General features: G+C 49.1%; 3 protein-coding genes across 4 annotated transcripts in view; 1 reads left to right on the top strand and 2 right to left on the bottom strand.

Annotated features, from left to right (window-relative positions):
- DUSP15 (dual specificity phosphatase 15) overlaps nucleotides 1-27,843 on the bottom strand; it is a 746,139-nt gene that overhangs the window by 85,255 nt on the left and 633,041 nt on the right. The window lies entirely within an intron of this gene.
- On the bottom strand, nucleotides 56-22,479 carry PDRG1 (p53 and DNA damage regulated 1). Of its 2 annotated transcripts, XM_050807347.1 has the most exons (6): nucleotides 22,476-22,479; nucleotides 7,338-7,498; nucleotides 5,400-5,475; nucleotides 3,909-3,983; nucleotides 1,583-1,663; nucleotides 56-987 (listed from the first exon to the last, which is right to left on the bottom strand). In XM_050807347.1, exons 2-6 carry the CDS (start codon nucleotides 7,494-7,496, stop codon nucleotides 905-907), a joined length of 474 nt encoding a protein of 157 aa, XP_050663304.1. In that variant the 5' UTR covers nucleotides 7,497-7,498; nucleotides 22,476-22,479; the 3' UTR covers nucleotides 56-904. The 2 variants fall into 2 exon arrangements, with proteins under 2 accessions (XP_050663304.1, XP_050663303.1); XM_050807346.1 differs by lacking the exon at nucleotides 22,476-22,479 and having other exon boundaries at nucleotides 7,338-7,554.
- The window catches only part of XKR7 (XK related 7), a 32,977-nt gene continuing 29,023 nt past the window's right edge, over nucleotides 23,890-27,843 (top strand). The window contains exon 1 of the mRNA XM_050807419.1: nucleotides 23,890-24,473. Within this exon, the coding sequence (XP_050663376.1) occupies nucleotides 23,890-24,473 (584 nt within the window). The remainder of the gene's footprint in view (nucleotides 24,474-27,843) is intronic.

The following is a 27,843-nucleotide window of genomic DNA, read 5'->3' as shown; positions in this document are numbered from 1 at the left end:
CGTGCCCTCACTGAAGGACTAGATGAGGTAAATAAAGACTAGTTGCTACTATTCATTCATTCAGCTAACATTTATTGAGCCCTTAATGAACACAAGAGTTTTGACTTCATGACAGTTCATACTGGGACCTCAGACCACTGAAGGCAGACAGTAACGAGCAGTGCTGGCCAGGCCCCACTTTCAGAGGGGGTGGAAGGTCACTCTTGACACATGTCATATATGGTAAGAGGGGCACCCACTCACCCAGGCCTGGTGCAGGACTCTGCAAGGCCCTCCTGAGTAAAGAGCGGCCACAAAGGGCTGCTAGGCAGCACCCACTCTTGGAATCAAGCAGGGAAAAAGCGCAAAAATGGAGCTGGCAGGGAGGTGTGTGTGCCTGCCCCACAGATGGCTGTGGTGAGCCACAAAGCACCAAGATTCTGTTCTTCATTCAGCAACCACCCATGAGCCTCCTGGTTTATTCCAATCCCATGGCACCTGCCTGAAAACCTCTCTCCCCTCTGAGGGGAATGCTGGAATGAAACTCCACTCTGCCCCTCCCTCCCTCCCTCCTTGCTCAGGGTCCATGTGAACAGCAGGCCATTGTTGGGAAGTGCCTGTTGCAGTCATTCTTACACCCCCACAGCCACTGCCCCACACACCCACTGATGGCTACCAGGGCCCATCAATAGATCTTGTGTCCACTGAGCCCTGGTGTCCAGGTCCAGCAGCCAGATAGGCTGAAGGTTCCCTCCTGCCATCACAGAGTAGCCAAGCACTACAGACAAAGAGGTTTTCATGGCCAGATTCCTGACGCCTGTCCCCTTACAGGGCAGATCCTGTTCTTACAGATGTCAAGGTTGGAGGGTTCTGGGTCCTTCATGACCCTGGGGGGTTGCTGGTCCCCCATCTTGGTTCTTGAGTCTCATCCTTTTAAGATGACCTTGAGAGCTTTAAGCTCATCCTGGTTGAGGGGGTTCAAGTTAAAACCCTTCAGCTCCGGTTTGCCTAGGAGAGAAGATGATCCATCAGCATGTCAGGCCTCCTGCTGGCTCTGGAACCAGGCCCAGGAAAGGGGCTGACGCTGCACTAATGCTGCCAAACTTGGCCTGGAGGTCTGGCAGGGATGGGCCTCCAATTCTGCAATGCACCAGATGAGGCATCACCACCACTCCTGTGTCACCAAGAACCTACAAAGTCATGACTCTGCTGTCTCAAATTTTTACAAGACCTGTGACCAATCTAGAGTGCTTGTGTTTATCAAGAATTTCAGCTCTGACCTCAATCACTCACTGAAGCCTTCTGAGTTTCCTCAGTCGGAGCTATCTGATCCCCATGCCATGCCCTGATGTATAACGTGAGATCACCCCAAGCGGTTCCTGGGACCTGGAAAAGAAGCTGTGACAGGACTAGGACTCTATAAATTCCCGTCCATTCTGTCCCTGGGCAGCTACAACCAACCACTGTGCATACCTCCAGGGCCACTCACAGGCTGCCCCGGCCACTGCCCACCTCTGAGGGTTGGGCTTCCCACCCCTGCCCTTCAAAGTCCATGCTGATGATTCTCTCCCCTCCTTGTCTCCAGTTCCTGCTAGGCCAATACCTTGGGCCTCAAAAAGGCGGTTGACCTTCACTTTAAGTTGCTTCCGGAGTTTTTCTATTTCTTTATCCAGATGATCCTGATCTGAAAAAATGAGGGGGGCAAGCAGAGGATAAGATTGTACCAGACAGACTTGACCTCAGGAGTGGAGATGCCAGCCTCTCCCCAGCAAGGGCGTGTAGCTTTCAGGAAGGAAAAGGAGACATCAGAGGCCAACTGAGGAAGGATTCAAGGCTAGAAGGGACATGACCTGCTCAGGACCACTCAGAGAGCCCAGGACACAGCAGTCCCGACTTCCATTACACTGGCCTTTTTTGCATTATGCAAAGTACCTTGAGGTGGTCAGTGGACAGAAAAGGCAACATCAGGACTTTAGGCCGCCCTCCCACAATGAAATTATGGAAAACTCCAATGCACAAACAAAGAAGCATCTCTAGATTCAGCCCACCCTAGATGGCTAGAAAATGGATGCCTAAGAAATTTTACAAACCCGAGTCCATCAAGGTGGGGGGGTTTTAGAAAAATATGATTGTGTGAACATGTGACGTAAACAATCAACACGAAAGCCTAATGCTCAGGCTTAACTTAATTAGCCACTGTGAACAGAAAAGGGTCTCCTAGTGTCCTGGACTGCCCCTGAGAAAAGTCAGTGTGATGACAGAGGTGGCTATCAAAAGCCTCATTGACCAATCAACTGAAGTCACCCAGCCAATTCTACCTGCTCACGAGTGACATTCTGGCTAGTCTGTCTCCCCACAGACTCACTCTTTCTGACGGGGAGAAACCCTGAATGGCCAAGTCTTATAGCCTGGTTCTATTTCTCATTGTGAATGAGTAACCCCAGTGTCCATGAGCTTGTTTAGCCTGTGTTGATCCCCAAGAAACCTGATGATGTCTCAGAACCCCTCTAGGTACGGTGACAAGACCACATTTGGGGACCAAAAGAGCCAACAAGATCCTCAACCCAGGCAAGGGACCCCTCTGAAAGCTTAGTCTACAGCCCACCACCAAGTGCAGTTTAATTTTATAACCATATTATTACTGTATTTTTTCAACACAACAGTTGGAAACTTCTCCATGCTGGATATAGCTTTCTCTGTTAGTAGTTTTATGTAATTGGCCGGGAGCAGTGGCTCACGCCTGTAATCCCAGCACTTCAGGAGGCCAAGGCGGGTGGATCACCTGAGGTCAGGAGTTCTAAGACCAGCCTGGCCAACATAGTGAAACCCTGTCTTTACTAAAACAACACAAAAATTAGCCAGGCATAAAGGCATGCACCTATAATTCCAGCTAATCAGGAAGCTGAGGCAGGAGAATTGCTTGAACCTGGGCGGCAATGTTGCAGTGAGCCGAGATAGCGCCATTGCACTCCAGCCTGGGTGACAGAGCAAGACTCTGTCTCAAGGAAAAAAAAAAAGAAGTTTTATTTCATGAGGTGTGAAGACACCCTATCTTCAGGGACTGAGTCAACCTGGCTTGTCCTTTTGGCCATTTTCAAGGTTATGGAAGAAAAAATATGTGTAGCCTGTTCTTTTTCTAGCCAATAATCCATTTGTAGCCTGACTTGCTTTAAGATGCTTTTCCAAAGAGCTTCCAGATTATGGCTGTGGAAACTGAGTACGCTGAGTGCCCAAGCTATGGCAGACCCTAGACGTTTACTCTCCCCAAACCTCCATATTCAACCCAGTCTCTATTGCAGGGCATGTGAAAAAGAAAAGCTCACTCTCCTGGGCTCTCTTGCAGCTATGGGTAACCATGTGACTTAGTCTGGCCAATGAGATATTGGCAGGAAGTCCCTGAGGAGATGGCCTCACTTCCAAAATAGAAGGCAAAGCTCTATGTGGCAAAAGCCTTCTGTCTTTCCTCCAGCCTGGCATGAGGACATGAGGACATGAGGCCTGCAATGATGAAACAACAACCAGGAGAATATGCTAAGGTGCCACTGCTGGGCAGCTATGCCAGGCCTGGACTACACACCTCTGGACAATTTCTTATGCAAGAGTAAAAGAAGCATATTTCCTTAAGCCTCAATTTGTTTGGTTTTGTTAGTTGCAGCCCAACTGATTCCTCACTAGTAAGAAAGCACTATGCTAGGCACACATAGTGTTTTACCTCAACTTCACAGCTGTGCTACATAGACACATTCCCCTCTTAGAAATGAGGAAATAACCCACAGTGGCAGAGGTGGAATTGAAACCCACAGCAGTCTGAACCCTGTGACAGAGCTGCCTCTCCTCCAGCTGCCTGAAGCCTGACTCCCTGTTCTGGGTTAAGACCAAAGCTGGTGGAAGAGGCAGCACATCCCTGACCCATCCCCAGGAGGCCTTACCTTTTTCAATCATTTCCTTTGTCTCAGGGTGAGGCATCTTGATAAACATGTTCCCAAAGCAAACCATCACATCTTCTGAAAGAGCAAATGGTAATTCCTTCAACAATTTTTTTTTTGAGTACCTATTATCTGCCAGGCATTATTTTAGATACAACACAGCAGAACAAGACAAAGTTCCTGCCCTCTTGGAGCTTATGTTATAGTGGAAGAGAGAGAATAAACAAAGATAGGATTTTTCACACCTTGATTAAAAGTTGCAGAGAAAAATAAAGCAGGCTAAGATGGCTAGGCAATGCCAGAGGAGGACCTTGTTACTCATACCAGGTAGTCCGAGAAGGCCTTACTGATTATACGATATCTACATAGAGACCCAAGGAAAGTGAGAGTGGGAGCACTGCAGACATCTGGGGAAAGAGTGAGCCAAACAGAGGAAACAGGAACAGCAAAGATCCGTAGTGTGCTTGGGGTGTTCAGAACAGCAAGGGACCAGGCGCAGTGGCTCACACCTGTAATCCCAGCACTTTAGGAGGCCAAGGCAGGTGGATCACTTGAGGCCAGGAGCTCGAGACCAGCCTGGCCAACATGGCGAAACCCTGTATCTATTAAAAATACAAAAATTAGCTGGGTGTGGTGGTGCATGCCTGTAATCTCAGCTACTCAGGAGGCTGAGGCACGAGAATCACTTGAACCTGGGAGACAGAGGTTGCAGTGAGCCGAGATCACGCCACTGCACTCCAGCCTGGGTGACAGAGCAAGGCTCTGTTTCCATATACATAAATAAAGTAACAGCAAGGAGACCAGTGTGGATGGAGTCATGGGGGGCGGGGCAGGGGCAGAGATGATATTGGCACACTCATGGATTCACGGGGACTGGATTACTCAGTCTTGCAGGACCTCTGGATTTTACTCAGATGAGATGAGAAGCAACTGGAAGATTCTCCACATTCTAGTGCACTTTCAACAAAATGTAAACTTCCTCCCTTATCCCCCAAGACCTTTCATTATGGCCTGGTCTCTGCCCCTCTCTCCAGCCATACTTACTCCCCATCTGCTTCCTCTGCCACAGCCACTCGGCCTCATCTAAAGGGTTCCCATTCTTCCAGATATATATTCTCAACACCCACCCCAAGTCCAATTCCATCTTTGGCTTTCTTACAACTTTCAATTACACATTTTACGTTGTTTTCCTCATCTGTAAAGCACAAGGGCAGGAACCATCAGTTTCATACATCTCCAACACTCTCTCAGTGTGCCATTGTTGCTAAGCCAGGAGCTAACAACCAGTCACTGAAGTGAGCAGGCAAAATCCTGAACCACAGTTTGTGCCAGAACTGCAAAATTTGCTCCCCCATCTCCTCAGACTGTTTCAATTTCCCACAAGGCTGTTATACAGCTGTGACCTCCTGCCTGATCTCTATCAGGGACAAGGTAAAGGCCTTAAAGGAAAATGGAACAGGCCTCCAGGGCTGCACTGAGAAAATTTCAACTTACCAGAGAGGCTGAGATCCTTCTGCAGGGCCCTCAGGCCCTCTCGATTCTGATTCCTTTTAGTGTCCAGGTCCACAATCTGAAAACCACAGGGACAGGAGGGAACTCAGCTATCTCTTGCCCCAAGCTGTCACCTCTTGACAGACAACAGCTGCAGAGACAATGAATTATTCCTGGTTACATCCAATGTCCTGCCTAAAATGGATTGATGTGTGAATGTATTTCTTCTCTCACTCAGCTTCCTGGTCTGAAAGACAATGCTGTGTGCAGCTGCCCTCTGCCCAGAGAAGATGCTGGGAAAACATGTGCTGACTAAACGGGAAATTCTGCATTATCCACTCGAACTTTAGGGCATGTCAGAATCACCGGGGGAGTGGAAACCCTTCCCCTACACACTGTGATTAAGCAGGCCTAATGTTTATTTTTGGACAAACTTCTCCAGCTGATTCTGAACTAGTAATATGAGAAACCCAACAGTACTAGATTGGAACAGCAGGATTGGGGGCACTGAGACAGTGGTAACAACACAATAGCTACTAAGGAAGTGAAGCAGTAGTACAGTATACTGCACGAGAGTGCTGGTTCTGGAGCTGGAATACCCAAGTTCGAATCCTGCTGTCTGCCTCAAGCTGTGTAATTTCACCTTCCTATTTACTCCTCCTCAAAATGGAGCTACAAACAGTACCTACCTCACAGGTTATTGAGCCAGCAATTAAATGACTTAACACAGTACCTGGCACATAGTAAGTAGCTGATAAACTTTATTTATTTATTTATTTATACTTTTTTTTATTTTTTTTGAGACGGAGTCTCGCTCTTTTGTCCAGGCTGGAGTGCAGTGGCGCAATCTCGGCTCACTGCAAGCTCCGCCTCCCGGGTTCATGCCATTCTCCTGTCTCAGCCTCCCGGGTAGCTGGGACTACAGGCGCCCGCCACCACGTCCGGCTAATTTTTTGTATTGTTAGTACAGACAGGGTTTCACCGTGTTAGCCAGGATGGTCCTGATCTCCTGACTTCGTGATCCGCCCGTCTCGGCCTTTCAAAGTGCTGGGATTACAGGCGTGAGCCACCGCGCCAGGCCTGCTGATAAACTTTAAGTGCTCTTATTATTCTCATCCAGCACACCCTGATCCAGTATTTAATTTGACAGATTCTTGCCCAAGTTTTCCCCTTCTCAGTAAATACCTGACCCTTCTAACTGGAGATGAGAGGGAGTCACGACTCCCGTGGCTCCCTCACCCATTTACACAGCCACTATCACGGCCTACTGAGTCTGTCTCCAAAATACATTTCTGACCCCTTCACTTCTCTCCACCACCACTACCTAGTCCAAATCCATCTCTGGTCTGAACCATAGCAATGGCCCCTCACCCGTCTCCCTGCCTTCACCCTTGCCCGCCTATATTCTGTATTCCACACAGCAGCCGGGGGATCCTTTTAAAACCTAAATCCAATTACGTCACCCTCCTTCCCCAAGGAACTCCCTTCTAAAGCTTGGCACTTAAATTAGAGCCTGACCCAAACCCCCTACAAGGCACCCCATAAACAGGGCGCCACCTTCCCCCAGGTCCCCACCCCCTCCCAGTCACAAGGCCCCCTCAGGCCTCTTTTCGGTTCTAGCTCTCCCCAAGGGCCTTTACAGGGCGGTGCCCCCAGATCAACCATGGGGCCGGGAAGTGCATTTTGAAACAGGTGCTCAGGAAACCGCCCAGAGCATGATGGGTCGAGATCCAGAGAGCATGGCAAGGGGCAGAGAAAAGATGAAGAGCGAGGAATGACCAGCACAGCGCAGGCGCTCGCTTAGTAGCGGCCGAATATTTATTGGCCCACGTCTGTCGCCTCGGAGCCGTTAACCGCCTGTCCGGGTCAACTCTCCGCGACCCCGCGGGCTTTCCGACGGCGCCGGCCGCCAGGCCCCAGCGCCGCGGACGGGCCTCTCACCTGCCGCTTGTCCGCCAGCACCTCCTCGGCGAGCTCCTCCACCTCTACCAGGTACCGCAGCACTCGCTCCGCCTCGGGCGATAGCATACCGCCCACCAACTCCTCCTGCGGCTGTCGTGCGACCCCGGGGGGGTCTCCGTTTCGACTCCCGCTGCGCATGCGCCGCTCTCAAGGGGTTTCCGCCGCGCCTGCGCAGTTAAAAGAACGGTGGTGCGCAGGCTCCAACGCTCGTGCGCCAGCCGGCTGCGAGAGGCGGGGCCTAGCTTTGGGGGCGGGGCTGGAGCGCCCTCTGCAGGCTCAGAGAGTTCAGTCCGTGGGTTGTCTCTGAACTCCTCGGTTCACACTTCTTGAGCGCTTACTATGTGCCAACCAGTTTTAGGTGCTTAGGATGCAGCAGTGAGCACAACAAAATCCTTGCCTTCATGGAACTTCATTCCAGTGGGAAACACCGACAATTAATGGCAGGTAGTGATCAGGACCTGGGAAATATGATTCTTCCCCTGGCTAAGAAACACCAAGAAGGCCCATGTGGCAGTGTGACTTATGTTTAATCTCTGACACTTTCAGTTTCTAATTTATAAAAAGGGGATGAATAAAAATCCGCCTCAGTGTCTCTCCACAGAATCGGAAGGAAGTAGGAATCGGCTGGGCGCAGTGGCTCATGCCTGTAATCCCACTTTGGAAGGCCAAAGCCCGGGGGGAATCACTTGAGCCCAGGAGTTAGAGACCAGCTTGGCCAGCACAGTAAAACCTCCGTTTCCACTAAAAATAAAAAATAAAATTAAAAAAAATTAGCTGGGTGCAGTGGGGCGCGCCTGTTGGTCCCAGCTACTCAGGAGGCTGAGGTGGGAGGAGCACCTGCACCTGGGGAGTGGAGGCTGCAGTGAGCTCTGATGGCACCACTGCACTCCAGCAGTAATCACTTTATCACTTTTAATTCCATTTAACCAGAGTTCACTTGAGCCCCTGTGTTGGACCCAATGCCCAAAGTAACTGGCCTATACATAAGGAACAGACTTGAAAACTATGGGCAGTAAGCAATGAAATGGTAGCTCAGAAAAGCAAACGGGTGTGGGTTGTAGGATTGGTAGGACTTCCCAGAGGAGGCAGGAAGATGGAAAATGGTTACCATCAGAACCAGAGAGTTCCCACGAGGTCTTCATGCCCAAACTCCTCATTGGATAGCTGGAAAAAAAACAGAACTCAGAGAGAGGTAAGGCTTTGAAAAGAAGGTGAGGGGTGAGCCATGTGGATGCCTAGGAGAAGAGTGTTCCAGGCAGAGGGAACAGCCAGTGTATGTGGAACAGAATGGGCAGGGGGAAGCAGGCAGGAGGTCAGAGGGGAAGGAGGCATTGAGCCCACAGGGCTGTAAAAGGCGCTGGGAAAGGACTTTGAAAGTCTAAAGAGCAGAACTGGTATTATCACTCTGATCTTTTGCCTCTCTGACTCCAGCTTCTTCTTCTCTCCTTTTGACCTCTTGTAACCCTTCACACCCCTTGCCTTACTTGAGTGTCAAAGCAACCTTTGTATGGATGGGATTATTACTGCCCCATTTCACAGCTGCAGACTGAGGCCATGAGAAAGGCAGTGCCTCATCACACAGCAAGCCAGGAGTGCCTGGTGTCCATGCCATTTCTGGACCCTGAAAAAACCCTCCCCCAAAATTGTGGCCCCAGAAGCCCCAGCAGCACCTCTGTGTTGCCTAGCCTTTGGCTGCCTTCAACTACCAGAGGCAGAGCTAATTTTTCCTTCAGCCACCTGGTCTGGGGAAGGAGGGAGATTCATTAAGGATTCCTCACTGAGGGTGAATTTGTCGCCAAACCCAGGATGTTTTGTATAAACACCTTCTGGTTCAAATATGCAGACACAGGCCCTGAGAAGGAAAGGGGGATGTTTGCCAAAGCAGAAATGGGGCTCACCAGGCGTCCCTCGGCCTGGACCCCAGAACTGCGTCTCCTCTACCTCAGGACCCACAGAGGGCTGGACCACATTGACCCTTGACCCCTACCAGATGGGCCTGGATGGGGAGAGGCTGAGAGAGGCTCCCAGATTAGCAGCTTCTTGGTGGTGACTAGCCGTTAGAGGCCACCCCTGGCCACTGGAAATGTTGGGGTGGGGAATCATAGTCATTTCCAAGACTTTGAAATGGTCAGACTCAGAAAGACTCTCGGAGAGCATTTCAGTTTCAGAACCATTTATTTCACAATTATTTATTGACTTCCCAGGCCCTGTGATAGGGATTCTGCCATGAGCAAAACTGGACATGGTCCCTGCCCTCAGGAATCTCCCAGTCTGGTGAGAGAAACAAACAATCAACATACAAACAAGTAAATATATGTCAGGTGGTGAAAAGTGCTACCAGAAAAATAGCAGCCTGATGTGGGGGCTCACACTTGTAATCCCAACACATTGGGAGGCCAAAGTGGAGCATCACTTGAAACCAGGAGTTCGAGACCAGCCTGGGCAACATAGCAAGACCCCCATCTCTACCAAAAAAATAAAAATAAAAAAATTAGCCAGATGTAGTGGTGTGCGGCTGTTGTCTCAGCTACTCAGGAGGCTGAGGTGGGAGGATCACTTGAGCACAGGAGTTCAAAGCTGCAGTGAGCTACAATCGTGCCACTGTACCCTAGCCTGGGTGACAGAGTGAGGCCTTTTCTCTAAAAAAGAAAAGAAAAGAAAAGAAAAGGAAAGAGAGAGAAAGAAAGAAAGAAAAGAAACAAAGAAAGGAAGGAAGGAAAGGGAAAGAAAGGAGGGAGAAAGAGGGAGGGAAGGAAGGAAGAAAGGAAGGAGAGAAAGAAAAGAAAAGATAGCACAGGACAAGGTGGAGAGGGAATAATGGAGGGGCCATTTGAGATAAGATGGTCAGAGAGGGTGTCTCTGAGGAGATGGCATTTGAGCAGAAGTGTGGAGGAGATGAGGGGGGTGAGCCTTGTGGATATCTAGGGGAAGAGCGTTCCAGGCAGAGGGAACAGCCAGTGTAATATTTGAACAGAATTAGTGAGGGAGGGAGGGTAGGACAGAGAGGAGAAGGAGACATTGAGCACACAGGGCTGTAGAAGGCGGTGGCAGAGCCCCACCCAAAATCCACTAGGGCCTCCCCAGAGGTCATCTGCAGACACTGCTGCATATGCCTGTGGCTTCCTGCTTCCTCTGCTCATGGATGCAGGTTGAGAGGGGAATGCAGTGAATTAATATCCACGAGTGTGAACTCCTACCGAGAAAAGAGAGGTGTTAGTGACTGCATACTCTAGCTTCTTTGCCCCTCTGTGGGAGACCCAAGAGGAGGCTGCTATAATCATCCAGGCAGGAGAGGGTGGCCACTGCACCAAGAGACAGCAGTGGGGTTGGTGACCAGTGGTGGGATTCTCAGGGCCTTTGCACATACTCCCACATCGGTCTAGATTAATTTTCTCCCATGCCTTTATTCATGTGTAACTATTCCATAGCCCCCACTGCTCAGCTTGGGGTTACCTCCTCCTGAGGGTCGAGTCCTCTCTGGGCCCCCACAGTTTCTTGGACTTCCCTCATCTCTGCACTTCCCATACCACCTTTGTTCTCTAAACACCTCGCTTTGTAGTCGTGAGCTCCCCAGGGCAGAGACTTTGTCTGTCTTGTTCATTGGAAAAGTGTCCCCCTCTCTGGGTCTTCGACTACCTCCCTGCTGCTGCTCACACAAGCCAGGCATGGTCCTGCCTCAGGGTCTTTCGATTGGCTGCTGCCTCTGCCTGCACTTTTCCCTGATGTCTACATGGTTCCTTCCCTCACCTCCTACTAGTCTTTTCGTTTTCTTTTCCTTTTTTTTTTTTTTTGAGATGGAGTCTCACTCTGTTACCCAGGCTGGAGCGCAGTGGCACAGTCTCTGCTCACTTCAACCTCTACCTCCTGGGTTCAAGTGATTCTCCTGCCTCAGCCTCCCAAATAGCTGGGATTACAGGTGTGTGCCACCATGCTCAGCTAATTTTTGTATTTTTTTAGTAAAGACAGGGGTCTCACCATGTTGGCCAGGCTGGTCTCAAACTCCTGACCTCAGGTGATTTGCTTACCTCAGCCTCCCGAAGTGCTGAGATTACAGGCATGAGCCACCGCGCCTGGCCCAGTCTTTTCTTAAATGACACCTTCTCAGTGGAGCCTGCCCTGACCACCATGTTTAAAATGCAACTTCTGCCCTTCCTGCTACTCCTGATCAACTTCCTCTGCTCTAGTTTTTCTTTTTCTTTCTTTTCATCATAACTTTTGTCACCTCCCAGCTTGCCATATAATTTACTTATGGTTGTTGTTAGTCTCCCTCTGCTAGAAGAGAGGCTCCTTGAGGGCAGGAATCTTTCATTCATTTCTTCACTGATGTCTCCCAAATGTCTAGAACAGTGCCTGGCTCCCACAGTAGGTGCTTGATAAACAATTTTGAATGAATGAATAAATGAATGAATGAATGAATGAGGAGAAGAGTCAGAATTCTACTTAAGGCAGATTCTCTCTGAGGCCAGACTCTTAAAGGTGAGGCCTGGGATCGTGCCTTATCCACTAACGTAAGGGGACTGGTTTGTTCTCAGATCCTGAGAAGCTGCTGGAAGGTGCTGAGCAGGCACAGATATGATTGGGTTTACCTTGTGAAAGCCCCGCGTGGCTCTGGTGATAGGATGGGTGAAGAGGGGCAAGTGCAGTGCATTCCTCTGAGATATGTGTGTATGTGTTGAGGGGGTGGGAGGGTGAAAATGGGGGCTTGGGGAAGTGACAGGGCTGGAGCTGCACTAAGAGAGCAGTGAGAGGAATCCTTTTAATGTCCAGATTCTCCAAGCAGCCTGGGTGGCTGCCCTACCAGCTCTGGCTGGGCCTCCCAGCTGCTGACAACATGCTCCTGTCCTGCAGATGGGCTGTGTGCTCACTTGGGTGGTCCTCAGCTCCTCCCTCCACTTCCTTTGCACCCCTGTGGGCTTGGCTAGGGTAGAAGAGATGCTTCCACCCTGTCTCCTCCCCGACCCGGAGAATAATCCCTTACATTCATGTGATTCTCTTTGCGCCCTCACTTCATCCTCCCACATCCCTGGGTAACACAAAAATCTGAATCCCATTGGGCAGATGAGGACATTGAGGTCAGGAAAGGGGATGGGACCCTCCCAAGGTCATGCAGCCAGATGGGGACACCAGGTGGGGACATGTCTCCCAGCTCCCCACGCCTCCATTTTCACCAGGCAACAGATGGCCCATGGCTTGACTTGAAAAATCTTAAGTGATCCCAAAGAGAGTGCAAGCCCAGAACATTCCAGCCCTCCTTGAGCTGGTTTTTACTACTACCTTTTAATACCAAATTCATTCATTTTAATTTCTATAAATGGATTCTTCTTATGGAAACTAAAAACATTACAGAGAAGACTAAACTCTTCTTTACCCTCCTCCCGCTCTTCTCAGTTCCCTCTAGTATCCCAGTTTGGGTATGTCTTTTCAGAACTGTGATATGCATTTAAAGACATAGCTGTGAACCTGGAGAAAACCCACAGGACTATTGTGAGATGGTAGGACAGGAAGGCAGGTGGAGGGCATCGCACACAAACCTAGTGCTTTGCAGCATTGCTCTTGGACAGCTTTGATTGACATTTAGATCTCTTTTCTATTTTCTAATAGCTGCAAAATATTCTATAGTGAGGCCAGCGCAGTGGCTCACGCCTATAATCCCAGCATTTTGGGAGGACAACGGGGGCATATCACTTGAGCTCAGAAATTTGAAACCAGCCTGGGCAACATGGAAAAACCCTATCTCTACAAAAAATACAAAAAGTAGCCAGGCATGGTGATGCACACCTGTAGTCCCATCTACTCAGGAGGCTGAGGCGGAGGTTGCAGTGAACCAAGATCGCACCACTGCACTCAAACCTGGACAACAGAGCAAGACCCTGCCTCAAATATATAAATATAAATTCTGTAGCGTGTGTGTGTATATATATGTGTGTGTGTGTGTGTGTGTATGTGTGTGTGTGTATATATATTCTGTAGTATATTAGCCATATAGTCTGTTTGCTTATCTCATTTTCTACATTAAAATTTACATTTTATTTTCATGCACTGAAGTACAGTGGGTTGAGTTAATCCTGCCTCTCAGTTATTAGCACGTGGTCATGATTTAGTCTGCAAGGACCCTTTCTTGTTTATATTATTTTCTCCCACCTCCACTCACTTTTGACCTCACTGAAACCCTCTCTACTGTGTTTGATATGTCCTTAAATACTCAGAATTTCTTGCAAAATGCATCATGTTTTTTTATGTGTTTCTGTTTCAAAACTTCTTAGTGGGACCGGGTGTAGTGGCTCATGCCTGTAATCCCAGCACTTTGGGAGGCCAAGGTGGGTGGATCACCTGAGGTAAGGAATTAGAGACCAGCCTGGCCAACATGGCAAAACCCGTCTCTACTGAAAATACAAAAATTAGCCTGGTGTGGTGGCACATGTCTGTAATCCCAGCTACTTGGGAGGCTGAGGCAGAATCGCTTGAACCCAGGAGACAGAGGTTGCAGTGAGCTGAGATCGTGCTACTGCACTCCAGCCTGGGCGACAGAGTGAGACTCCATCTCAAAACAAAAATAAATAAATAAATACCAAACCATATACCCAGTTTATTAGTATCGGCTAAAACTGGGCATACCTAACAATTCCACTCCTATCATTGTGTGTAATTCCACACAATAGAAACACATACCTATGGGCTGGGCGCGGTGGCTCAAGCCTGTAATCCCAGCACTTTGGGAGGCCGAGACGGGCGGATCACGAGGTCAGGAGATCGAGACCATCCTGGCTAACACGGTGAAACCCCGTCTCTACTAAAAATACAAAAAAATTAGCTGGGCGTGGTGGGGGCGCCTGTAGTCCCAGCTACTCCGGAGGCTGAGGCAGGAGAATGGCGTAAACCCGGGAGGCGGAGCTTGCAGTGAGCTGAGATCCGGCCACTGCACTCCAGCCTGGGCAACAGAGCGAGGCTCCGTCTCAAAAAAAACAAACAAACAAAGAAACACATACCTACATGTACCCAAAGACACAGAGATGTTCTCAGCTCACTGCAGCTTCTGCCTCCTGGGTTCAAGCGATTCTTGTGCCTCAGCCTCCAAAGTAGCTGGGACTACAGGTGTGCACCACCACACCCGGCTAATTTTTGTATTTTTTGCAGAGACGAGGTTTCGTCAGGTTGGCCAGGCTGGTCTTGAACTCCTGGCCTCAAGTGATCCTCCCACCCCGGCCTCCCAAAGTGTTGGGATTACAGCCATGAGCCACCGTGCCTGGCCCAGGGCATGTGTTTTGAATCCACATAAATGTTATTGAGTTGTAAGTCATGTTCCTTTCCTCTCTCTCTCTTTTTTTTTTTTTTGCCTCTCCCAATGTTTCTCAGATCTCTTCATGCACTGTAGCACTCTAGGTACCTCTAGCTCCTTACTCCTCTAGCTCCAGAGAACTGCAGAGCTGCCTCTACCTCATTTCACTTGTCCACTCTCTTGATTATGGACACCTGAGTTGCTTTCTGCCCCTATCAACACACACAGCGCCACACTGGACATCCTATGTGGTATTGCCTTGTCATAGGGCACACACACACTTCTTCTTCCTTTTTTTCTTTCTTTTTCTTTTTTTTTTTTTTTTTTTTGAGACAGAGTCTCACTCTGTTGCCCAAGCTGAGTGCAGTAGCCTGATCATAGCCCGCTGCAGCCTCGAACTCCGGGGCTCAAGTAATCCTCCTGCCTCAGCCTCCCAAGTAGTCAGGGTTACAGGCACGCACCCCACCATACCCGGCTAATTTTTAAAAATTTTTAATAGAGACAAGGTTTACCATGTTTCCCAGGCTGGTCCCAAACTCCTGAGCTCAAGCGATCCTCCCACCTTGGCCTCCTAAAGTGCTAGGATCACAGGCGTGAGCCAGCATGCCCAGCCTTCTTTTTCCTAAATGCTGCCACATTTCTCTCCCGGATGGCTTCCTCATTTTCACTCCTACTGGTGAGGCACATTCTCACCAACTTTGGGCATTTCCACCTCTCCATGGCCCGCCAGTGTGGTGGCTGTAAGTAACGTATTTACTCAGCCAGTCTCTTGTGGATAGACATTTAAATTGTTTCCACATTTGCAGATGATACAAACTGCTGCAATCATCCTTCAGGGACATGCTTCCTTGTACTTTTCTCTGAGTTCAACTTCTTTTCTGCCTCATCTTCCTCCACTCTTCTTGAACACCAGTTCCTAAACACATCCTAACTTTCCCAGATCTTTCCCTGTGCTCAGGCCGTGCCCTTTGCCAGGAATGTCTTTTGCTGAGTGTTTATTCTTCCCTTAAGGACCCTCCTCCTAGAAGGCCCTGCCCCACCCCTGCCACCAAGAGGGTTGCTCTCCTTCAGCTCTCTCAGAGGGACTTTCATTCCCTTTTCTCCTGGCATCAGACACTTTCCTGTTTTGGACAAGACCAGGTATTTGTTATTGTTCATGGTTTTGGCTTTCTCACCAGCCCAAGAGTCCATTGAGGCCAGGGGTTCCATTGGCTTCCTTGAAGGTGCTCAGGACCCTCAGATGGGGCTCAGGAGAGGTCTGTTGAATGACTGAGGCCATGACCTAATTATGGGAATGAAGGGTCCACTCTCCCTTTCTCTCTCTCCTCTTCTTCTCCCCTCTCTCCTGCCTCTCACCCCTACCCCTTAACCAACTAGAACCTTTCAGGAGCAGCTCATTCCACTGGAAAGAGGATGGAACATTCAGTCAAGACTCCCCCTCTCTTGGCTGGGCACAGGCAGGTCCACCCATTTGGAAAGTTGATGTGGGCCTCACTTATTCCCTCAGGTCAATGGCTATTGAGTACCTGTACTCGGCCAGGCCCTGGGATCCAGTGGTACATAGGACAGGCCAAGTCCTGGGCCTGACAGGCTTTCAGCCATGGGGACAAGATTGACACCATGCATGCACCCTCCTAATTGTGATAATGCTTGAATAAAAAGCTCAGAGTCCAGTGAAATTATATAGAGGGCGGTCCTGGACTGGAGGTGGAGGAGGCTTTCTTGAGAAAGTGACATTTAAGCTGAGATTCAAGGATGAGTAGAAATAAACTAAGCAAATGGAGAGGCTATGGATGGTGGGGGGTTGGGACGGGGGTGGAGAAAGTGCTTCTGCCAGAGGGAACTGCAAGTGCAAAGGCACTGTGACAGGAGGGAGCCAGGGGAAGACCAGTGTGTCTGGAGTCCAAGGAGAAGGGGAAGAGAGGCTGTAAGGATAGACAGAAAGCCCTGGTCAGCAAAGTAAAGCTGGAAAATGGACTCATTCACTCAATAAATAATTACTGGATGCCCACTATTAGCCAGAAGCTGTGCTATAGCAGTGAACATGACAGACAAAGTCCCTGTTTCCACAGAGCTCCCTGGGGGCAGAGAAAGAATAGCTAACCTTTATAGAGGTCCTACTATGTGCCAGGAACTGTGCTGAGCACTTTGCATGCACTATTTCATTTCATCCTCACCACCACTCTATGAAGCAGGATACCCATTTTATTGAAGAGGAAACTGAGCAAGGTGAAGTGATTTACCCACCTGTAAGGAGTCTTGAGGACTTACTGCAGGCCATTTAAAACGGCCTTTTACAAGCACTCTCACTCAATGCTGGTGTATGCAGGATAAATTGGTACAGCCCCTATAGAGGGCATCTATCAAAATTATAAAACACACACGCTGTTCAATCAGCAAGTCTATCACTAGAAATTTATTCTACAGATACCCAAAATGGCATGTCCACAAAGTCATTCACTGAAGTATTGCTGTAAAAGGCTGGAGAAAATCTAGCTGCCCATGATTTGGGGGACTGATGAAGTGAATTGTGGCATGTGCATGCAATGGAATGTTGCCATACTATGAAAGAATGAGGGTCCCTCTATGTACCGACAGGAAGCAGTTTCCAAAAATGCTGTCATGTGGGGAAAACAAAGTATAGGACTATATATAATTAAGCTATCATTTGTTTTAAAATGGTGATGGTAGGTATATAAATAGGAAGATGAGAGAGAGACGAGATAGGCAGAGAGGAAGAGAGGGAGAGAGAGAGACTCAAGAAACTTATAGCATTGATTGCCCACTGGGAAGGGGAGGGTGGCTGGAGGATAGGGTAGGAGAGACACTTTTCAGTGTGTCCCCTTTGTGCCTTTGAGTTTTGAACCATGTGAATATACTGACCATTCAGTAAATAAATAAATACAATTATGTTTATTGAAAGGACTTTCTGACTCTATGGGGAAGAAAGAGGCATTGGGATGAAGAAGACCTCTCAGGATTGTTGAGTTGAAGATGTCAGTGATTCCCTTTTTTTCCAAATGAGGAAACTGAGGCCTACAGAGGCGAGGTGACTTGCTCAAGGTCACCTGTGCAGGTAATGGCAGAACCAGGACTGGCTCTTACCTGAATTGTAGCGCTTTGTCCTTTTCTGTCACACTGAGCATCTGCTATATGCCAGGCCCCACTAAGTGCTGAGGATACAGTGGTGAACAAGATAGGCATGACTGCTGCCTTAATGCAACTTACCTTTTAGGCAAGAAACAAATAAATACGTATTATAAAATCAGGTAGTGATCAAGGTTATGAATGAAAAATAAGGCAAGTGAAAGGATAGAGAACATAGGGGAGTGGGAGAAACGATCGAGAAAAATCCCTCTGAAGAGGCAACATTTTAGAAAGGAGAAAGATGGAGCCTTGTGAATACCTGGGAGCACCGCAGGAACAAAAGCCCCATGGAAGGAAGAAGGTTGGCTTGTTAAAGGAGCCAGTGTGGCTGGAACAGAGTGAGCAAGGGAAAGACAGTGGGAGATGAGGTCAGAGAGGGGGCCTGGACAGAGAATATATGCAGGGCTGAGGACTTTGGCTGAAAGTCAGGCAGGAAGCAGTTGGAAGTTCTAAGCAGATGTGGGACCTGATGAAATTTCCCTTTTTAAAAGGCCCCTCTGGCTGAAGGTGGAGACTGAACATGAGGAGAGAAAAGAGGGGCTGCTGGGAACCCAGTGAGGAGGCAGGGGCAGTCCAGTTGTCCTGGAGAAAGGTGACAAGCCTGGGGCAGTGTGGTGGGGAGCACAGGTTGGTGTCCTCATCTGTCCAATAGGGGAGTTGAACAAGATGTTCCTTTAGGGCCTTTGCAGCTTTGGGATTTGGTAATTTGGTGAATGACCTCAGAACATATCAACTAGGTGAGCCAGCCACACTGTTTTTCTTTTCTCACAATCTCCAGGTTTCTCCCCTTGGATTCTGGGTCTGAACAGACCCAGTGATCTGAGGCTCAGATCGGGGACTCCTGCCCACCCCCTCCCTGCCAGCCCGCTCCTGTCCCCACCTCCCAGGGACAGATGGGTGGGCGGCAGGAGCAGCTGGGCCTTGATGCCTGCAGGGCCCTGGGGGAGGGAATTATCTGAGAGTTCATAACCCTGCTCTGCCTTCCAAATCTTGAGTTAAAAGCCCCACATGTCACAGCTCCAAGGGGCGCGGGTTGGAGGGTGGCAAAAGGGGTAGGGCAAGACACTTTTCAGTCCTGTAGCTGCCCATGGGGGACAGTAACCTGGGGTGCTGAGGACTCCAGGAAGCTATTAGAGCTGAGGCTGAAAGTGGTGACCCTCAGGCTGCGTCTAACCTGCTGGCTTTTTTATTTGGCCTGAAAAGTGTTTGAGAAAAGTTGGAGCCAGTGCTTAAAAATCAAGGAACTTCACAGTAAAATCCAAATTTCTGACTTCTCCTGAATAATTAACAAATGTGACCAGACTGACCACCCATTCCTAATTACAACACCCAGCAGGAGCTGAGTAGCAGCTGTCCCTATTATTATTTTATTTTATTAATAAGTAAATACATGCACATGACTCCAAAAAGAAATCATAAATTGGCATATATCATGAAGTCTCCCTCCCATCCTTGCCTGCCCTTCTCCCCAGTTCCCCCTTCAGTAATCTCTTTATTTCCTTATGTAAATTTCCAAAGTTTATGCATATAAAAACACATTAAAAATATACATTATTATTCCCCTTTTCACCTAGCTTCATCCCCTGTTCTCTGCCTTGTTTTTCCCCGAGGAAGTCTTTCTGTATTAGGACATAGAGAGCTTGCTGCTACACGCCATCGCATTGTCACAAGTCTCATGATTTATTTAGCTGGTCTCCCACTGATAGGCATTTAGGTCATTCCCACTATTTGCTTTTATAAACAATGCTGTATCAGTGTTCTCATGCATAGTTTGCACAGGTGCAAATATTTTAGTCGGAACTAAAGGAAGATTATCAGGAGCTGGTTCAAGCAGAGGGTGCAGTATACAAGAGCTGAACCCTCAGCAGGATCCCGAAGCAAGGCTAAGCAAGGAAACGTGATGAGGGCTGTTTGTAAAAGTGATTCCTGGCAAGGCACAGTGGTTCACGCTTGTAATCCCAGCACTTTGGGAGGCCGAGGGAGGATTGCTTGAGCTCAGGAGTTTGAGACCAGACCAGGCAACAAAGCAAAATTCGTCTTTACAAAAAAATGTTATAGACTAGCCGGACATGGTGGTATGTGCCTATAGTCCCAGTTACTCAGGTGGCTGAGGTGGGAGGATCGCTGGAGTCCAAGAGTTTGAGGCTGCAGTGAGCTATGATTGCACCACTGCACTCCAGCCTAAGCAACAATAAAGAGTGATTCCCAACAAAGGTCAGAGATGTGGGGGACTAGGGAAAGGCTCCCAGATTGGCTCCTGCCACTTGCAAAACATGGGACTTCTTTCTGAGTCTCAGAGTCCCTGCCTGTAAAATGAGAGAGGGGCTTGGAGAGCTGGATGAAATCCCAAAGGACTTTTCCAGTTCTGACCGGCTGCGGCCACCTTCTCCCTCCACACAAGACAGACTCAGCCTCTTCTCAGTCCTTGAACTTGCCTATTGCAGAGTGCTTGCCCAAGCTGATCCCACCCCAGCCCCCACCACTGGAACATCACCTCTGTGCACTCCTATTGGTTTTTGTCTGAATCTCTGAACTGGCGGGCCACTCGGAACACACCAGCCCAAACCCCTTCAGGGTAGAGTCCCCTGTACAATACCCCGGAGAGGTGGGTCACCTCCATACCTCATCCACACTTCAAATCCTTCTCCTGGTCACTCCCCCTAGTCACCTGAACTTTTAGCATAGAGTTCTTGAATGCCAACTCTGCTACTTCCTAACAAATGGCATTTGTGACAGTACCTCCCTGAATTTCAATTTCTACCTGAGAAATGGCTGGTTTGAGGATAACATGTGATGGTACTAGTAAAGTTCTTAGCACAGCTCGTGACACACAGAAAGGCTTAATAATTCCATAAGTCACTGCCCTTGTCTGAATAAGTTACCTTGTTTATAAAATGGGAAGAACCTATAGAACCTATCCTTTTTTTTTTTTTTTTTTTTTTTTTTTTTTTTCACTCTGTCACTCACGCTGGAGTGCAGAGACATGATCATGGCTCACTACAGCCTCAAATTCCTGGGTTCCAGTGATCCTCCCATCTCAGCCTCCCTGGTAGCTGGGACTACAGGTGCATGCCACCACACTTGGCTAATTTTTGTCTATTTTGTAAAGATGGGGCCATATTGCCCAGGCTGGTCTCAAACTCCTGGGCTTGAGCAATCCATCCGCCTCCGCTTCCTAAAGTGCTGGGCTACAGGTGTGAGCCACCATGCCCAGCCTCAGAACATATTTGTAGGGGTGATCACTCACTCACTTATTCATTCATTCATTGACTTAATGATTTTTGTAGAATACCTATTGAGTGCCCGGCATAGCACTGGGCACTAGGAGATTTGGTGGTGAAGAAAATAGATGAATTGTTCCAATCCTCATGGAGCTCCCAGGCAATTCCGAACAGGCAAGCATAGATTGCCAATGTGCTGATATTAAGAAGGAAAAAACAAAGATATTATGGAAGCTCATAACAGGATTGTGTCAGGGAGACTTCTCTGTGAGACAAGGAGCAGGGCACGGCTGGGTGGGAGAGTCAGGAAGGTTTCCTGCAGGAGACATCACCCTAGTCTAATAATTAGCTTTAATTATCCTCACCACAGTCCTAGAAGGAAGGCACTGGTTATCTCTCATTTTACTTTTCCCTGAAGATAAATTAAGTGACTTGCCCAAGGTGATGGAGCCAGGAAGGGATGAATGGTTTTTGTTTGTTTGTTTGGTTGGTTGGTTGGTTTTTGAGACAGAGTCTTGCTCTGTTGCCCAGGCTGGAGTGCAGTGGCCTGATCTCGGCTCACTGCAACTTCCGCCTCCCAAGTTCAAGCAATTCTCCTGCCTCAGCCTCCCAAGTAGCTGGGACTACACCATACCCGGCTAATTTTTGTATTTTTAGTAGAGACGGAGTTTCATTGTGTTGGCCAGGCTGGTCTCTAACTCCTAACCTCGTGATCTGCCCACCTCGGCCTCCCAAAGCGCTGAGATTACAGGTGTGAGCCACTGCACCCAGCTGCTGAACGGGTTTTAAACCCAGATTCCCTGGCTGTGGAGTCTCAGACCTAAAAAACCTGTCTTCTGCTGCCTGTTTGAATAGGCAAATCCTGGGATATAGAGCATCATGGGAAGTAGAGAGGCTGCCTTCACTTGGATGGGGCCCAAAAGTGGGACTCTAACTTTGCCATATCCTATCCAGACACCAGTGAAAAGGAAGAGATCAAGACACATACAAGAACTGACCGAGGACCCTCAGGGTGGCTGCGGCCAGAGTTTCTCCCCTGCCCGCTACCATCCAGGGCTCTCTGCACTTCATTAGTCTTCCTGCCTAGGGTTGTGGGAGAGAAAGAAAAAGCAGAGATATTCCTTTCTAAATTACACTGGGATTTAGACCTTCCAGCCTGACCCATAAACACTCTTGCTCACTAAACATGCCTGTCAATAGGGGACTGTCAGCCTTGAATCCATGCTGGAAAACTCCCTTAATCCCTAACTCTTTCTGCTCTGTTTTCAGCCTTGGGCAACAGCTGGTACCCCAACCTCCTAAGCATTGCTGAGACCAAAACAGTCCCTGGGCATGAAAAGGATGCCAGGCTGCAGGACTGCAGATGGCTTCTCCTTCCTGACCCAGGGCAGCTGTCTCCCTTCATCCTCTCTTCCGTGCCACTCTGAGGCAGGTTGGTTCTCCTGCTTCCCTTCCTCAGCTCCTCTTTCTTCACCCCCTACCCTTTGCCCCTCCTCTGTCCCTCCCCTTGAAGGGTAGCAAAGCCTATTCTGGAGCCAGATGATGGGCATGAATTTGGCTCTAGCTCCTACTAATTGTGCAGCCCTAAACAAATTAATTTCTCTGTTACTTAGTTTCTGCGTCTGTAAAATGGGAGGAAAAAAGGAGCTAGCTCACAAATTGTGAGGGTAAAATGAGTTAGTAGTTGTAGTGTTTTGGACAGTACCAGGCAAAGAGACACTACTACATGAGTGTTTGTATAATAAATGCCTGGGTACATCCAATCTGATCAAAGGCGGAGATGGGAGATGAGCTTGGGGTATCCAGGATGTGTGGAAACCCCACCCCCTCTCATAGATTACTGCTATAATCTCCTTCTGGTCTCACCAGCCCCAGGCTGCTTCCTTGTGATCGCTTCTCTACTCTGGCTGCTGGGTCTTCTTTCTAAATCCTGATGTGACCACATAACTCCTCTGCTCAAATTCTGCAGTGGTTTCCCATTGCCCGCTGGATAAAGGCCACCTTCTGGCCCCTTAGGATCTCATCTTCAGAATTCTCCAGCCCCATCTTCCCCATCTTTCTACTCCCCTGGATCTGAGATCGACTTGCTTGAAGATATGCCCTCCAATCTCAGGCCTCCAGGCCTTTGCACTTGCTCTTTCCTCCACCTGGTGTTTCCTCCCATCCCTTTCCTCTTGATGTTGGATGTTGTCCCCTTCCCTCCCCCTACTCTACTAGGGCTGTAGCCAGATGAAGGCAGTCCCTGAGGGAGGGAAAGGGGAGAGTAAGGAAGAGACAGCAACTCAGAGCTGCAGCTTTCTCAGCTTCAAAACGAAGACAATAAGAAAAGGGGACCTCTCAAGATCAAAGGAGGGGACGGAACAATACGTGAACACTCAGGAAACTGGAAATGAGCGTTAGCATGGAGTGACTGCTAAAGGGTTACTGGGGGGCCCGCCCAAGTCCCCCAGCTCCTTTCTTCCAAGTCCCCCACCCACCCATACCCACCCCCCGTCAGACCCAGACCCCTGGAGGTGAACACAGGAGAAAAACGAAGTGGAGAGAATGGGAAGGCGGCAGTGATAAAGAAAAAAGGAAGTGCAGTCCGGGGGGAGATGAGAGACAGAAAGCATGGGGTTGGAGCCCCGCGCCTCCGAGGAAGGAGGGAGAGGGTGACCTGGGATGCGCCCCCCCTCCCCTGCTTCCCCATTCCCGGGGGCTGCCCCCCTCCGGCCGCAGCTCAGGAGGGTGGGGGCGGGGCGGGGCGGCGCCGAGGAGAATGAATAATTGAAGTGGAGGGGAGGAGGAAGAAGAGAAGAAGGAAGAGGAGCCGCCCGCGCAAGGTCCTCCCCACGCCGCACCCCCCTCCGCCGCCCGGAAGTCGCTCCCCGCCTCCCGCTCCGCCAACATGGCCGCGAAGTCGGATGGAGCGGCGGCCTCGGCCGGCCCGGGCCCGGAGGGGGTGGCCGGTGGAGCCCGGGGCAGTGCCGGCGGGTGCGGGGAGGCGGCGGCGGCGGCCGGGCCCCCGGGGAGCGTCGGGGCGGGCGGCCCGGGGCCGCGCTACGAGCTGCGGGACTGCTGCTGGGTGCTGTGCGCGCTGCTCGTGTTCTTCTCCGACGGCGCCACGGACCTGTGGCTGGCGGCCTCCTACTACCTGCAGGGTCAACACACCTGCTTCAGCCTCACGTTGCTGTTTGTGCTCCTGCCCTCACTGGTCGTGCAGCTGCTGAGCTTCCGCTGGTTCGTCTACGACTACTCGGAGCCTGCAGGGTCCCCGGGACCCGCCGTCAGCACCAAGGACAGCGTAGCCGGCGAAGCCGCCATCAGCACCAAGGACAGCGCCGGCGCCTTCCGGACCAAAGAAGGCAGCCCCGAGCCGGGTCCCCAGCCTGCGCCCTCCTCGGCCAGCGCCTACCGCCGCCGCTGCTGCCGCCTCTGCATCTGGCTGCTGCAGACCCTCGTCCACCTCCTGCAGCTGGGCCAGGTCTGGAGGTAGGAGAAGCGCAGGTGGAGAGAGCTGAGCCCGAGGACGGGGGGTGGCGAAGGGCTACCTGCCGTCCCAGCCCTGATCTGACCTTTCCGGGCTACCCTCCTGTCCTGACCTCCGCCCCGCCCCACCCCGTTGCAGCTCCAATTTCTTCTCAGTCGGCTGCTCCCTAACCTCTGCCCCCAAGCCCTGACCAACCCCAGTGCCATCTGGTCTGACCTGGCATTTGAGAGGGGAGGAGATGGGGTAAGAAAGGAGAGAAAGAGATCCTCAGGGGTGTGCATGAGTGGGGAGGATCCGGGGCTCATGAGGATAAATGTGAAGCTTGAAACAGGACCACAGGGCCCCATTCTGCCATAACCCACTCCTCTCTGCCTGAGTGCCAAGCCTGGGCTCAGGAAAGATCTCAGAAGTCCTTTCCTGCTCTCAAAGATGCTCAGTTCAGAATTGCAGCTCATTCACAATCTGCAAGGAGAGCCACAGAATTTGAGACAGCTAAATGAATATCCCGCCTAAACTTCTTGGGCTTTTTGGAGAAAGATATGCTGGACCCAACTGGGGAAACCTCAGGTTCCTTCTACTTCCTATGACCCCCTTTCTCCCAACTAAGTGTCCTCCCCTTCCAACAGGGCCAAGGGGATTTGGAATCTTGAATCTGAGATTAGATGGCCACTGGCTGCCCTTTAATCCCAAACTGGTAATGCAAAACTGAGGCTTTGTTCAAGCTGCCCACTTCCAGTCTTCTTCCTCTGCCAGGACTGAGGGTGCCTGCTGCACTAAGTTAACTGGAGAGAGGGGTAATTATAACCTAGGGCTCCTCTTGAATCTGAATTTCTATTTAGTAGCTTAGGCTCTTCCGTGGTCTGACGAATGAACTTGCTTACTGTATGATCTTAGGCAAGCTGCCCTCCTCCTTCCAAGCCTCAGTTTCCTCTCCTATGAAATGAGGGAGAATCCCTACTCCTCTTATCTCATTGTCTTATAATTGCATTATTCTTACCTGTTGGGATGGTCAGGTGAGAGGTCTGCATGTGGGCCCTGTAGACTACAACATTTTAAGAGCATGGGGAAAGCATGGAAAAAGTCACTCTAGAGATATAAAAAGTGATTACTGCTGTTGTTATATTTATTCTGCTACTTGTTAACACATTCTGCCTAACTCAGAAGATTCAGTTTGGGGCTGAGGGTTGAAAACAGGACTCCTAGGGTTTGTCCCTGCTGCTCACTTGCTGTGTCACTCTTGTTATGTTGTCGAATCTCTGTGCCTTTGTTTCCCTATCTATTCCTGCCAAGATGATGTGTATATTCCACTTAGCTTACCCTAGGGGAAAAGGGGGGCTGGAGCTCTATCCACACAAGGTGGTGTTATTATTATTAGCGTGACACATAAAAATACTCATGTGTACATCCAGGAACTAATCTGCATTTATCATTCTGTGCCCGAGTGGACAGATGGTGAAAGATATTTTTAGATTCTGAAATGGTAACTTCCTATTCTTGGTAGCCAAGCTTCATCCCCCTTTTCCTTCAGCCTTAAGTGGGCCAGATGCCCTTTGACTCACTGGCTATCCCCCCATTCAGAATCCACTTACAAGAAACTAATACTTCTCTTCTTTGTTAAGCGTAAACTGAGTTTCCCTCAAACGGGGCAAAAATGGCCATGGGTGTGGGGTCTCAGGGGAGTAGCTAGAATTGCTAAGGATCCCTTCATCTCTATGGTTTCTTGGATATGGCTAAAAGGACTAGCTATTTCTACTATCTCCCATTTGCAAAATGAGGGAGCTGGGATGAGATAAGTTTGTAGGGATAACAATCTAATAGCGCTTAGGTTGAATGTGGCTTGTGGAAGTGTTTTGTGTGGCTTGTATGGTATTTTAAAAACCCAGAGTCATAGCTTCCCTTTGAAAAAATTGGATCTAGCAGTATCAATCCTGTAACAATTTAGAAAGAGTCTATGTGCTCTAATTTGTCCATCCTTCCCTTTGATCATATCTGTACTATTTCACTTAGACCTAAAAGCCCTAATTTACAGTTCTATAACAATTATTTTATTAAACACTGACTTTGTGCCAAGCCTACTGGCTGCCTTTTTACCTGCTATATCTCCTGTACCCCTTCTAATCATCTTGTCATGTGGTTAGCGTTATAATTTCTACTTGACAGATGAGGGAATGGAGGCTCAGAGAGGGAGCATCCTTGTCCAAGGTCACACAGCTAGGAACTTGAAGAGCTGACACTCCAGGCTCTCTGCCTTTAAAGCCTGAGTTCAATGTATCCACCTTGTAATTATGCCACTAAAGTGTCCCTCAATCTTAAAGAAGTATGAATCTGAGTTTCCAAGATTCCAGTATGATAGAAAGTCAGGGCTTCTGTTGCACTGAGATAAGAATGTGAAAAGAGGGGCAGGGAGTTGAACTATGTGGGTGAGGATGGAAACAGTGTGTATTATGGGGAAAAGGCTGGATTGGGGAGTGATCTGGTCAGGAGGCTGACACCTTTATCCTAGTTTGTGACTATAGTTTCCTGGGTGACCTTGGGCAAGGCTCTTTCCATCTTTGGGTAATTTCAGTTACCCTGTGTGTGAAATGAGATTCGATATGATGACCTTAAGAGTTTCCCATTCCTGAAATTCTGACTCTGGGTTTATTGCCAAAGCAAAAGCCTCTGGGCCCTTTCCCCCAAAATCTTTGGATTCTAAAATGGCTAAGGGCCTGGACAAATGGAGGGAAAATCCAGAGAAGGTATAGAGAAGCTGCAGGGGCTGGCATTCCTAGAAATTAAGCAATGTTGGCCCAGCACATTTGCTTACCACTTGAGATGTTCCCACAGATGTTCTGAGTGGTGGGGCCTGGGGTAATGAGGAAGGAGATGTGTGATTGGGTCCTCCAGAATCATACCTAGGAGGCTAGGCAGCCACTCACCTCCTGATCCCATTTCCTCAATTCTGAATAAAATAATTATAATCATGAAGATATTTTTCAACTTCTTAGACTTGTAAAATGCTGGATTAAAAATTCAAATGCTTTGAAGACTCAGGCAGGTAACAGACCATAAGATACAAGGGGTGTCAGACAAGAGGACATTCGGGGGCAAGTAGTGTCTGAGGCAAAGGGAAGCTCCAGCTGATCATGCCATGAGAAATCGTGGATCCAGTCTTGATTTCTCAAGAGAAATGGGAAATTGAGGTTTTTCCGTGAACTGTCCAAAATTTGACTACTAATTAAGATGTTTAAAAATAGTGTCAACCAAAGGAAACATATTTATTAGCCTGTCTTCTTTGTAACCTCTGGTTTAGCTCTTCAAATTGATAAGGTCTTTTCACACAGAATATTTTATTACTAATTTAAACATAAAATGAGACTCTGAAGAGAGAGA

The sequence above is a fragment of the Macaca thibetana genome, chromosome 10 (assembly GCF_024542745.1).
Source record: "Macaca thibetana thibetana isolate TM-01 chromosome 10, ASM2454274v1, whole genome shotgun sequence".
Lineage (NCBI taxonomy): Eukaryota > Metazoa > Chordata > Mammalia > Primates > Cercopithecidae > Macaca > Macaca thibetana.
This window is presented reverse-complemented; position numbering and strand designations above follow the sequence as displayed.